This window comes from Athene cunicularia, assembly GCF_003259725.1.
Source record: "Athene cunicularia isolate RWA chromosome 10 unlocalized genomic scaffold, athCun1 chr10_part1, whole genome shotgun sequence".
Classification (NCBI taxonomy): domain Eukaryota; kingdom Metazoa; phylum Chordata; class Aves; order Strigiformes; family Strigidae; genus Athene; species Athene cunicularia.
Window position 1 is genome coordinate 9,321,463 of NW_020799112.1, and position 12,015 is coordinate 9,333,477.

The following is a 12,015-nucleotide window of genomic DNA, read 5'->3' on the forward strand; positions in this document are numbered from 1 at the left end:
AACCCGTGTTTTGTTTCAGCTTCCCGTTTCCAGCACAGCATGGGAGATTCAGACGGGAAAACTTTTCCACTCGGAACGTAATGCAGCCATGGAGCAGCTCACCCGGGGAAGGGGGTGGGAAGAATCTCTCTAAGAGTTTTCTTCAAGATTTCCCTACACCAAAGCCCAGCTGACTTGACCTAGTGTTGGCAGCGGTCTTGGATCAAGCATGAGGTTGGCCTAGAGACCTCCAGCAGCCTCTTCCAACCACCAGTTCTCCAATTTGAAACAACACTGGGGCACTTTTAAACCAGGTCCCAGAGCACTCCTGTTTTTCAGGAAGGCAATGCAGGGAAGGGATGAACCCTCCTGACTGGCACTGGAACACGTGACGTTGCAAGAGCACCAACACCCTATCCCCAGCGCCTGGAGGCCCCATCTCCGCCCATCCACCTGCCTCCCCCTCCTCTGCAGAAGCCAAGAACCGAGTGGCCAAGGCCAGGACTTCAGCATGGGACTTAAAATATAAGACATGATTCCTCGACGGCAAGATGCTGGAGGTATTTTGTGGTCTGCCTCCCCAAATACAAAGCCGTAAATACCCCGCTGCAGCTCCTCCACTCCTGAGAATGGAGTTTCCCAATTCCCAGCCATAATGTACAGCCACACGTAGTGCACTGGGCAAAGAGTGAACGCTTAGCTACGCCCCACTTTTCCAGCTATTTGACAATAAATCCTCTGAGCCACAGAGCTCTAATTCTACTCACCTTTAAATCCTGTCAGTTAAAAGAACTGCGTGCAATTTTAAAATTATTTTTTATATCTGGCTTTAAATTTCTGAACGAAACTGTCCAAACTGTAAAAAGAATTAAGATCTTACCTGTAACTGAGATCTTGTGAGAATTACTGGGAAGAACCTTCATGACACATTTCTAAAGATGCTGCCGTCTGAATTATCTGTGGTTTCAGAACTCCCAATGCTTTCAGTTTGTGTCCTCAAATATCTTTACAATACCCTTCTTTTCTCATGAGCCTCGGTTTTCAAATCAAAGTTTATTAAAATGTCAAAAATAGAACTTACAGTTTCACATATGAAATAAGAGGGCATACATAGTACAGGCCTTTAGTAACAAAATAGGTGAATAATGCTTAACAGCTAAAGCGGGTGGGTGACATCACCGGTCATTAACATACAATCTCAGGTTAGGAAGATCTACACACTAATGCAAACATGCTCGTACATATCCGAGGGGGAGCAGGTCGGTGGAGAGCGAGGAAGCAGGCTGCCATGGGGAGAGGGAATAGATGCATCTCAGCAGCAGAGACTGGCGCAGACTCCTCCAGTACCCATGTACTGGAGGGAACGTAAGATGAACCAAAATGTTTATGGAATAAGACTTTCTTTTCTTTTTAAAGCCTCCTAAATCTGAAGAGCACAATTCAAGGGCCCATCTGAGAACCTGACTCGTTGCTAAAAGATAAACCAGCGACTCAGGCAAAAAGCTCCTGCTGGAGAAGCCCCGGTTCTGTTTTACTCGCCAGGGGTTGTTGCTCAGTTCTGAGGTGAATTTCTTGTTCTCACATCAGTAACTGCCTAATTTCTAGCAATCATCAGAAAGGAACATTCAAAAGATTTGATACTGAGTCCTTAATTGCCCTTTCTGTTAAAAATTAAATACTTGAGTCATCTGAATATTCAAGAAAGACAACATAAATACAAAAGCATGTACATAATGAAAAACATATACTGAATTTCTTAACCATACCACTCAATCAACTACTATATAGTGACTAATTATTTCTCATTCTAGCTTACCAGCTTATTTGTGAAATTCCATTCCTCCTACCTATCCAGTACCTTGGAGAACTAGGAAAGCTCACGGATGTTTTGTGATATGGCTGAAGTCCTTCACTGAGCCGTGTTCTTCGTGCTCCTTGTGCTCTTCCCCCTAGTGAGCAGCACAAGGCACGGATGTCAGTACTTGCTGCTTGAGATGGAGTCCTGAATGTTCTTCACCCTGCAAAGGAGCCCTCTGCATGGCTCAAACTACACTGATCCTTAAGGGGAGCAAAACTACTTTTTTTAACTCTTTCTCAAAGGTTACCCCCAGCCTTTTCATGGCATATATATGGGTAGCCAGAGCTCTGGGGAAATTTGTTATGATTAGATTTCTCCATCTTTGTGCATATGCATGCTGATTCCTGGCAATTAGATCAAACAGACAGCACTGGATTACTTCTAAGACAAGCTTAACACAAAATACAAACTGCAATTCAGTTCAATACATTAATAATAATTAAAAAAAATCACCACAGTCAGTTAAAACCACAAGGCCATCAACATTATCTGCCAGCAGCCAGGCCCTTGTGTATGGCTACACCAATTAAAAAGAGTCAAAGTTCCTGCTAGTGACTCTCTACTAGTAACAAAAATGTATGAAATCCTGGTAAAACTACCCAAGACTACCATTACATGAGAAGCTATTCCAGTACAAGTATGTAATCTAAGCTAGGGCATGGCTGATTGCATACATTTGTGCTACATATCAAAGCTACTTTAATAAAGTTTTAGAAGAAAGTAAAACCGAGAAGCAGCCACGTGTACCTCTGGGGCAGCACTGCCTGCCACGTTCTACAGCTGAACGCCACCTCCTCCCTCTCATTAGCGTCCACACGAGCAGCACGAGTAGGCACGTTTCAGATCCGCGGGGGGAACTTGCTTTCATCTGTACAACCCACTTCAACTGCGCAGCGTAAGAGGGAACTCGGCAGTAACGTCCCCTGGATCACACCCCTTCCCCGACCTTTCTCTTTTCATTTGTGGCATGGTACAGGAGACTTTCCATTTGACTTTATAAGGTAACTTTAAAAACCATAAAGCGTTTATGAATTAGTGAGAAGGCAAACAAAGGGAAGGAGAGGAAATTAATACTTTAGTGGAGATAATCTTCTCAAATTTTATCTAACTGTACTGCTAGGCCAGCTTACATTTTCCATTTGAAGTCATTTTACTTAAGGGATGATGAGTTGAGATCAACCAAAACTTTTATGCGTTATCTAAGTTCTGTTTTACAAAAGGCATCTATTAATAAGTTAGCAACTCATTATGCTTTATCAAGCAGAAGACAGAAATCTGGTTCCTAGTGGAAATCCAGGTCCAATTCTGAGTTTGGCTGAGGAGGCAATTCTGTGTGCAAACCTCATATTAAAGTTTGGGTTTATTCCAGCTTGCAACCCTGGGTCAGGCTGGGTTCCTGCACACACCATCACGCACAATAAACTCTCTGACACTGGAATTTAAGATGTCATTTTTGTTGCTAATTCACAAGGCACCACAGAGCCCAATTTCCTCCATGATTATGCAGACAATGAAAACAGTTTGTTCACTAAAATAAGCAAATATGACTTCAAGACACTCAGGGAGGAAACCTGGGGCATTTTACATAGCAGACTTTTTTTTTCCCCTCTCTCACTAAAACAACAAGTCAAATACTTCCACAAAAGCCAGGATAAATTTTTGTTTGCAGCTACATTAGAAACCTGTACCTGAAAGTATATGCCACATCAATCCACAATGACAGACCTACTTTTTAAGTGGCTAGAAAATACTATTTTATACAGATGCTCTTATTGCACAAATCTGTGCAATCGGAGATTTAACTAAAAATCAGACACATTGCAAAAACTGGGGAAAAAGAAAAAAATCCTAGAAAACCTCCAGCGCTATGATACAAGATGTGTTTGCACAGTGAAAGCTCCAGTCAAAATTCTGCAAGAGGACATTCAAAAGTGCCTGCATCATTCAGGAGCACACCCACCACTCTGAATTTAAATTTCATATACAAAAATGTCATTTCTTGTTTCTGGTCTAAAGCATCCCTTCATTTGCCTGGTGAAACAGACACCAGCACTGAGCCTCTTGGATCGTCCGTCCCGTGTCCACCGACCAAGGGGCTCCTCATACCCTGTCCTGCCAACGCCTCTGGTCCAACAGTGATGGGTTTTGTGCAAATCAGGTGGTGGGGGGTGATAAACAGAGTGGTCTCAAAGGAACAAGCACATCGGAAAAGCCTCTCTCTACAGATAGGCAGGTACATGGAAATTCCTGATGGGGTCTGAAATGCTTTTACAAGTCAGTAGCCCTTTATGGGCCCAGGGCACTCTGAAGCTGCAGGAAAACTTCCACTGCACGCAGCAGGGCTGCTCACATTTGCATCTGGGAGCACAAAAGTTTGCAGGACTAAAGCCTTAACACAAACCACTGTAAAGTCCATCCAAGTCTGTTCTTCCCAGAGCCAGATCTAGCTTCTGTGTTTGTCTTTTGTAGATGAAAAAAAAAAAATTTCCATAGGAAACTGATTATCGCTTTCTCCCCTCCCATTCTAATATTTTGGCACAAATGCATATGATATTCAATGCAGATATAAAGAAACAGATAATTGGATAGCACTGACAAAGTTATGAGACTTATTTGGCAAATTTGAACCATAAAAACAAGTGCTAGGGGTTTTTTCCAGTTGTGGAAGTTGTCTGCCATGACAGTTGCTGCAGGGAAAAAAAATATTAAACAGTCTGGAGCATGTATGTTTAAAATGAACATTTTATAATACAAGTAAATACACACTCTCCCAATTTCTCCAGGCAAAAACACATCTCAGAGCATTTTAATCAGCTGAAATAAGTTTTAAACAAGAGGGAGTTTGTGTCTGAGATGCCCTGGTTTGTGTGCAGTCACATGTGACAGCATGGGATAAGCTATTAAATTGCACATTCTGAAAATGGCAGCAAGGGGCTGTTCACTTCCATCACTAGAGCAGACCTGGACACTGAATTCACTAAGCCCCTAAAACTTCAGAAGTGGCAGATACCGTTCAACATACTGAGAAAATAGAATACAAACTTTCTGTAGTTAATGCAAATAGACTGCACAATAACGAAGGCTTTGACTTATCCATCTCCCCACATGACAAATGTCTGTCTGTGAGCAGCTCAAGTCAAAAGTTAATGCAGCAACATCAGAAGGAGTCTTAAGTTTGGCCTTTTGCTTCATGTCAATCCAGTCTGAGACCATCAGAGTTATCAGCTGCATCCCTCAGGCATGAAGCAAGACTCTGCCTCCTTATAGTAGTCCAGTGTGGGAAATTAGTTCCTTTTGGGAACATTACTGGGGGAATCAGTTCTTGTGTGTGCTTTAAATGCTTCCTTCTCCCCCCTGCTGCTGCAGTTGCAGGGAGCACAGCTGTGGATCAGGTAGATGGTGACAAGAATCTATGAGCAAGAGTCACCCCAAGGTCCCACGGTGTCTGGCTTTCCAGAGATGCTGCAGGCCACGCGCCTGGAGCTGTGTGAGGCAAATGGAAAGTTTCCTCCGAGCCGTCAGTGGCTCCTGAGTGCTCACAACAGCGTGGAGCGAGTGGCCAGACAGGCATGACACGGCTGGAGGCAGAGCATTGGCTTCTCTCCGCTGAAACAAAGTCCAGTTTTCTATTGTGATAAACTTCAGCTTCAAATTCTAACTGCAATGGCCCATAGCATTGTAACCAAAGTGCTAACAGTTTCAGTGGAAGTGGCTTAAATGGGTATTTAATTTAAAACAAAACAAAGAAAACCCACCTTTTTTTTTTTTTTTTTTTTTTTTTTTTTTTTTTTTCACTTCAATAACTGGGAATTTGTTTACTATGCACTCCGCATTTTGCTAAGGGTTAAGCCAATTCCATTTTCCAGAGGCTTTGTTCCCCCCACCCACCCCCAGGAGATGTTTCCTTAAGAGACACTGGAACAACGAATACTTGGGGAGCCCATTTGTGTAAGGACCTTGTCTAGCCACTGCAAAGGACCATTAAGATGCAGTTCAATCCAGCAGGGAGTACTGGTCACAGTCTGCCGCCTACAAGAAAGAAGGGGTTGGGGGGAGAGAAGAAAAAAAAGAACATAAATGTGACTTACAAAACACTACAAATGTGAAAAGGTTTTACAGCTACTGAAGCATTCTTTCCTGCTTAGACAATAGTCTTGCATGTGGGGCCAAAGGAATGTTTCTCTCCACTATAACATGCTTTTGGCCTATGCTGCCAACTTCTTTTAAAACCCTACCTTTTCTCTTTACGTTTCTTAAGATCCCAAGGGAGCAACTCACTATATAACCTATTTACTACTCAGATTCCTGAAAACAGGCAGCATCTGATTCCCTGAAGAGAAACAAAGGTGTTTATCTAAGCAAAAGTCTAGTTTTATTTTGCAGACCTTGCCTCTCCTAATTAGAAAGCAACGTAAGCAGTTTACCAAATACATTACATTTCTCTGTGTATAAGGACGTTCTCTTTTTACCATGTCTTTAGGTTTTAGCAAAATGTGGAAGTGATGGCGAGAGATCAGCACTCAGCCCTTCAGAGTCCCTCCTGCAGCCCTGCAGAGCCCGCTCCCTCGCGTGGCCTGAGCTGCTGCTGAACATCCTTTTTGCCCAGCTTGGGAGGAAGCGCCAGAGGTTTGAACCCTACGCTACACAGTGTGGGCCACTCCAACAGATTTGCATTTGATCACCGCCTCAGAAGAAGCAGAAATGCTGAAGAGTGTAAAGAGTTGCAAAACCTGACAGAAAAGCAGAAACGTGGTATTAAACCATGTGTTTTAAAATCCCTCAAGACTTAGTGGCTGTGGCCAGGAGAGGGGGATGCCTTGCTGGGTCAGCGCACAGCACGCTTTGACTTTCCCCTGCCACAAAGGGCCTTCCCCCTCTCCTGTCTGCCTCGCCCTGAGGCCAGACCCCATGGAGTGTCTCCAGATGGTAAAGCGGGAAGAGATGAGGAGAAAAGAAAGGGAAGTGAGGCCAAGGCACGGGGCTCTCCCTCCTCTGCCAAGGGATGGCCTAAGTCTTGTTCCAGGCAGAGAGGCAGGGACAGCTGCTGTGGAGGAGGAAGATTATGAGGAGAAAGAAATAGCCTGGAAACAGCCTTGTTTTACACCCTCATTTCCCACAGAAGCTGTCCTTGGAATCTGTTTGTGGGAGGGAGAAGCCAAAGCCTGCAGGGCCCAGGGAGAAGCTGCTGCTGAGAAGGGGAACCCCTGCTCTGAGGGGCTGTCCTGCACTCTCCTTTCAGGGCAGGAGAGAGGAGCAGGGTTCGGGGGTACAGCTCTGCAAGGCCTTGGCCAAGGGCTGTAACCCATTCTGTTGATGAATCTGTATCTCTCATCCTTTGAACTGAAAATGGCAGCGGCTCCCTGAAGGCACCCCACCCATTCCCAGCTCAGGCGGGGCTGCCCGGAGCTGCCAGGCCAGGCGATGCCCCAAGAGTGGGCGTTTGGGCAGGGCTCGTCCTCAACAGCAACTTCACGGTGCATGTTGTGCACTAAAGGGTGTCCCATGAGCTGTTTGGGCAGGAGGACTGTGGGACACTTCTTGCTCTGTCAGCTTCTGTGAAGCGTGCAAATCCCTCAGGTCCCAGGAAAAACAAGCCTCTCTTAATTTAACACAGAACGTTCCCCTTTGCTGCCTGAAGCCAGCCTAACACTGAGCAGTCCAACAACTGGCCCAGCAACACTGTACAGAAACCCACTACCCGTGGGGCTGCCGCGCTTCTGCCCTCTGCAAATCTATCATGGCAAACTCCGTTCTGCCTTCCCAGCTGGACCAACACGTTGGCTGAAGCCTTTCAGAAAGCTCTGTGGGCCTTCGGCTTGCTCCACAGGGCTCTCAGTGGACGGACGAGAACCTCTGTATCACAGGCTGCTTATGCAATTGGCTTCTCCCCTGCTTCCCTCCACAAATCCCTGGCACACAAAAGCACTACACATCCCACCAATTAGTTTGCTCAAAAGGCTAAGCAGCCGAACCAGAAATCACTGAATAGTGCTCTGGATGCAGCTCCCAGAGTAACATTTTCATATATGAATCAGTTCTACACATAAACGTGCTCTGACAAAGGCAGTCAGATGTAGTATTTTGTGGCAAGGAAATGAAGGAGCAAGAGAGCAGCTTCGGCGCGGTCAGCGTGAGCGTAGGGTTTCACTGACTACAATACTCTAATGAGATAGTTGACTTTCCGTAAGTCATGCTCATCTGGATTTCATTACAAGCTGTGGCTGTGAGCCAGGGCTGAAATGCTCTGGCCCGGGTGCAGGACAATTTCAAAACAAAATGGACTCCAAGCATCTGGAGAAATGAAGAAAGTGGGAGAGCACTGTGCAGGGCCCAGGCTCCAGCTGACCCTGCGGCATCTCCCCTGTCTGCTGCAGGCAGCTGTGCAAGGGCAGCATCGGGCCGGCAGCCTCGCTGCTCCGGGAGGCACGGACTGCCCCCAGATTTTCAAATAAGGCCATGGATTTAAAGGGTGCACAGTCAAGTTAAGTATTTCAAAATCACATTTGGCTTAAATCCTTGCCAGCTTTCTTTCTCATAAAACGACATTCATTTTCCAATGAATTTCGTCTCCCTTACTTATCCTATTAAACACTGATTTCACTCCCTTTGCTACTTCGGGACGTTCGCTTGCTAACGCAGCAACACAAGCTATGGAGTTCTCTGTCCCTCACACTGTTTCCACTGTTCTGTGTTGTCAGAACCACCACACCATCACTCCCAAACATCAGACCCTACTGCATCTCCTTTTTTATCTTCAATATTCACTGAGAAAACTAGTAACCCTGTTTTTCGCACTGCCTCTGGTCACATTTAAGCAATTGCCCTGAGACAAGCACTAAGGAAAGGATGAGAAGATTCAACTATAATTTTGTAGCCATTCTAATAGTTCTTCCAAATGTAAATTTTCAAGCCAATCTGCTTTTATTTTAATCCTATTAGTCCCTGATAAAAGAAGCATCAAACCTAACCCACAGAATCCCAGAATCATCTCTGTTGGAAAAGCCCTTGAAGATCATCCAGTCCAGCCATGAACCTCACACTGACCGTTGTCAACTCCACCAGATCCCTCAGCACTGAGTCAACCGACTCTTCAACTCCTCCAGGGATGGGGACTCCCCCCCTGCCCTGGGCAGCCCATTCCAACGACCAACAACCCCTTCTGGAAAGAAATACTTCCTAAGAGCCAGCCTGACCCTGCCCTGGTGCAGCTTGAGGCCATTCCCTCTTGTCCTGTTGTGTGTTCCTTGGTTCGAGAGACTCATCCCCCATCTCTGCACCCTCCTTTCAGGCAGTTGTAGAGGGTGATGAGGTCTCCCCTCAGCCTCCTCTTCTCCAGACTAAACCCCCCCAGTTCCCTCAGCTGCTCCTCATAAAACATAACAATTAGGAGGCACACTGACACTGTTCTGATAACAGTATATTCATAAGACACTCAAACTATCAAATATACATCTAATTATAAGAAAAAAAATGTCAAAGTTCTGATACAGGCCATATGGATTTATCTACTGTGCTGCAGGTAAAGCTCTTGGTTTGTACAACACTGTGACCAAATACTGTGGTCTTCCAGGTGTATCCCATGATGTACATTTTACACAAATAGGTTGGAAAAAACAAGACAAGAGATCAACAGGTTCGCAACAACTACAACATACCAGCATTACTGAAGAGACACTGCACTAATTCCCCCCATCTTAAAAGCTGAGTAAAGAAGCTCTGCAGAACGCTATCCTAGACTGCAAAATGCAGGAGTGGCAGTGGCAAGCACAAGCATACCACCAAGTTTCACTCAAAAGGCCTGACCTGTATTCTGCTCCCCATCCCTTGACAAAGCTCATTCGAATTGTGCACATTCTGGTCAGCTGGTACACGGCTTCAAAGCCCTGATTTACAGACTGAGCCAAGAGAGCGGCGAATTCCTGGTTGTTAAAAATCTTCAGGTTACATCCTGTGAAAAAAGAACATGACAAGAAATGAGGCATTAGCTTAACTAGATTAAGAAATCCATTTCTTTCTGAGGATGGAAAGAAACTCCAGTATTGCTTTCCTATACCCTCACATCATGCGATACTATACACAGATTGTTTAAACACAGTATCTCAGAAAAAGGAATCAAGGTTGCCACATTTTCGCAGCTCATATGCTGAAAAGGAAGAAAACCATGTTCAGGACAGAGAATGATGAATGCTAGTGCCCACACAGCAGATTGTGATCTATGAGGCCAGACTTGGGATTCTCATGTGGAACTTCCTTCTATCTCCTTTACAGTCATTTCCCTCATATTGTAATTTAAAAGCCTAACTATGACCATAACACTTAACAACGGCAATCGCTACAGGGCCTGAAAGAAAGGAACACACAGGCTAAAACCAGGAACTCACTGGTGTTTGATTTACAGGGTGTCCGTCAGCAGAAGTGATGGAGAAGCTCTGGAATGAAACTGCTCTGGCAAGCCAGAAATCAGTTATCAGGGTTAAAAAGGCTGGTAGTAGAGCTGCTGCTATAATCGTCTCTTAAATATAACTATCATGCGCCAAAGAATTTTCCTTTAAAACTGGAGTTTCCCCTCAGTGTTCAGTCCCAGATAAAAGACTGAGAACAACTTAGTCAACTGGTTTTAGGTAAGAAAGGTGAACTGTAACAACATTTTTCATAGTTCAAATAAATAAATAAATACACAACTTTAAAAAAAGTGTTGTCATGCTTGCTTTCTCCCAGATAACCAGACACAAGTTAAACTCTGAAATTTGGCACGCAACTGATGCTCCTTTGGGATTACATGTGGGCCAAGTCTGAAAAACAACCATTTGGACTGTGATGAATTGTATTTTTCTAAAATCACATCTGAGCCTACTCTCTTGGGCTGGACTCATACTGTCATCTGTTTTGGGCCGAACTGCATATAGCAAAGCATAACCGCACACAGCAGCTCAGCAGCTGCAGAAACAACTACCCATTTTTGTGACCGTAAAAGAGCACAGCCCAAGAGCCATGTACAGAGAGTTTGACGGGAAGCTGTGTCAGGCATGTTGCAGTCTAAGGCAGGAAAGTAAGAAAGGTGAGAGCATCAGAGCCAGATTGAGCACAGAGAAAGAGATGTATCAAGGAAAGCAGAAAACTTGATCAGGATCAGACTGCTAAGCTGCTCAGACTTCAGGACTGGGTGGGAACAGGTCTCTCCACGACTGTGCCTGGGAGAAGCAGGGACAACCTGATCTCGTCAACCAGGGAATGAAGAAACTGCTTCAAACCCAGCAAGGATTTGAAGATGAGTCTGAGAAGACAGTCAAAGATTGTGGCAAAAGTGGGGAGAGCTGGAGTCCAAAAACTGCGCCTCAGAGATTAATCTAAAGCGGAAATGTGGGTTGTTTATGTCTTCAGATGTTGACTCGAGCTGGGGTGGACTCTTGTGATGTGGCTGGAGAATTAAGTCATGTTTGCAATACTGGCAGCTGCTTCCTAAGCATCTGAGAAAGGAAACCCAGTAAGATGGGCCAGAGCTTTCAGTGTATGGATCTCTTCCCAAAAGAAAGACTATCTTTATTCAACTATTTCTAAACAAAAAAGTTTGGTTTTTAAATATATACATACTTTTAAATGAAAAAAAAAAAATCGCTTTTGTAAGCCCAGTTAAACAGTTCCCTTTCAAATTACACCCTCTCATACTAGCTCTTCTGCTTGGTTCTTCCTAGACAGTTGCAATAAATTCTCTTTTAATCTTTCAGCAAACTTTTAACATACATTTGCTATAACCAGAACAACAAGGTGCCTGCAAATATGATTTCCCTAGAATAATTCACGGGGTGGGGGGGGAATTTTACTACAGAACAGAAAAAAAGTAAAAATCTATCTATTATGAGCACATCTAAATTAAGAAAAAATTCTAACGCTATATTCTTTTAGTTGAAGATACAAACGTAATTATAAACATGACTATCAGATAATTACAGTACAGTAACAGACTGATAAAACACCGTATAGAACAAGTGGCAGATTCTGCTCTTAGTTCTACTTAGATCCTGAATCCTACTTCTGTGAATGCAGTGCAAACAACTGTTGGAGCATACAGAGTAGCTTCCTTTACCAGACCTTTATCCTGCGTGCTATAAAAAATGCCCTGCGAGATTTGTCAAGTTGCATAAAATAGAGTTCAAGTTTTTGATTATTGTCAAGAATGA

The 12,015-nt window shown here is 44.3% G+C and overlaps 1 protein-coding gene across 3 annotated transcripts in view; it reads right to left on the minus strand.

Annotated features, from left to right (window-relative positions):
* Positions 1-1,013: 1,013 nt before the first annotated feature.
* Positions 1,014-12,015, minus strand: part of SMAD3 (SMAD family member 3) — a 78,515-nt gene continuing 67,513 nt past the window's right edge. For 2 of the 3 annotated variants that reach the window (XM_026856325.1, XM_026856324.1), the window contains exons 8-9: positions 9,641-9,785; positions 5,743-5,866 (exon numbers count right to left, since the gene is read on the minus strand). In XM_026856325.1, the coding sequence (XP_026712126.1) occupies positions 5,743-5,866; positions 9,641-9,785 (269 nt within the window). Of the gene's footprint in view, positions 5,867-9,640; positions 9,786-12,015 lie in introns of all 3 variants that reach the window. The other variant, XM_026856323.1, reaches the window with a different exon arrangement.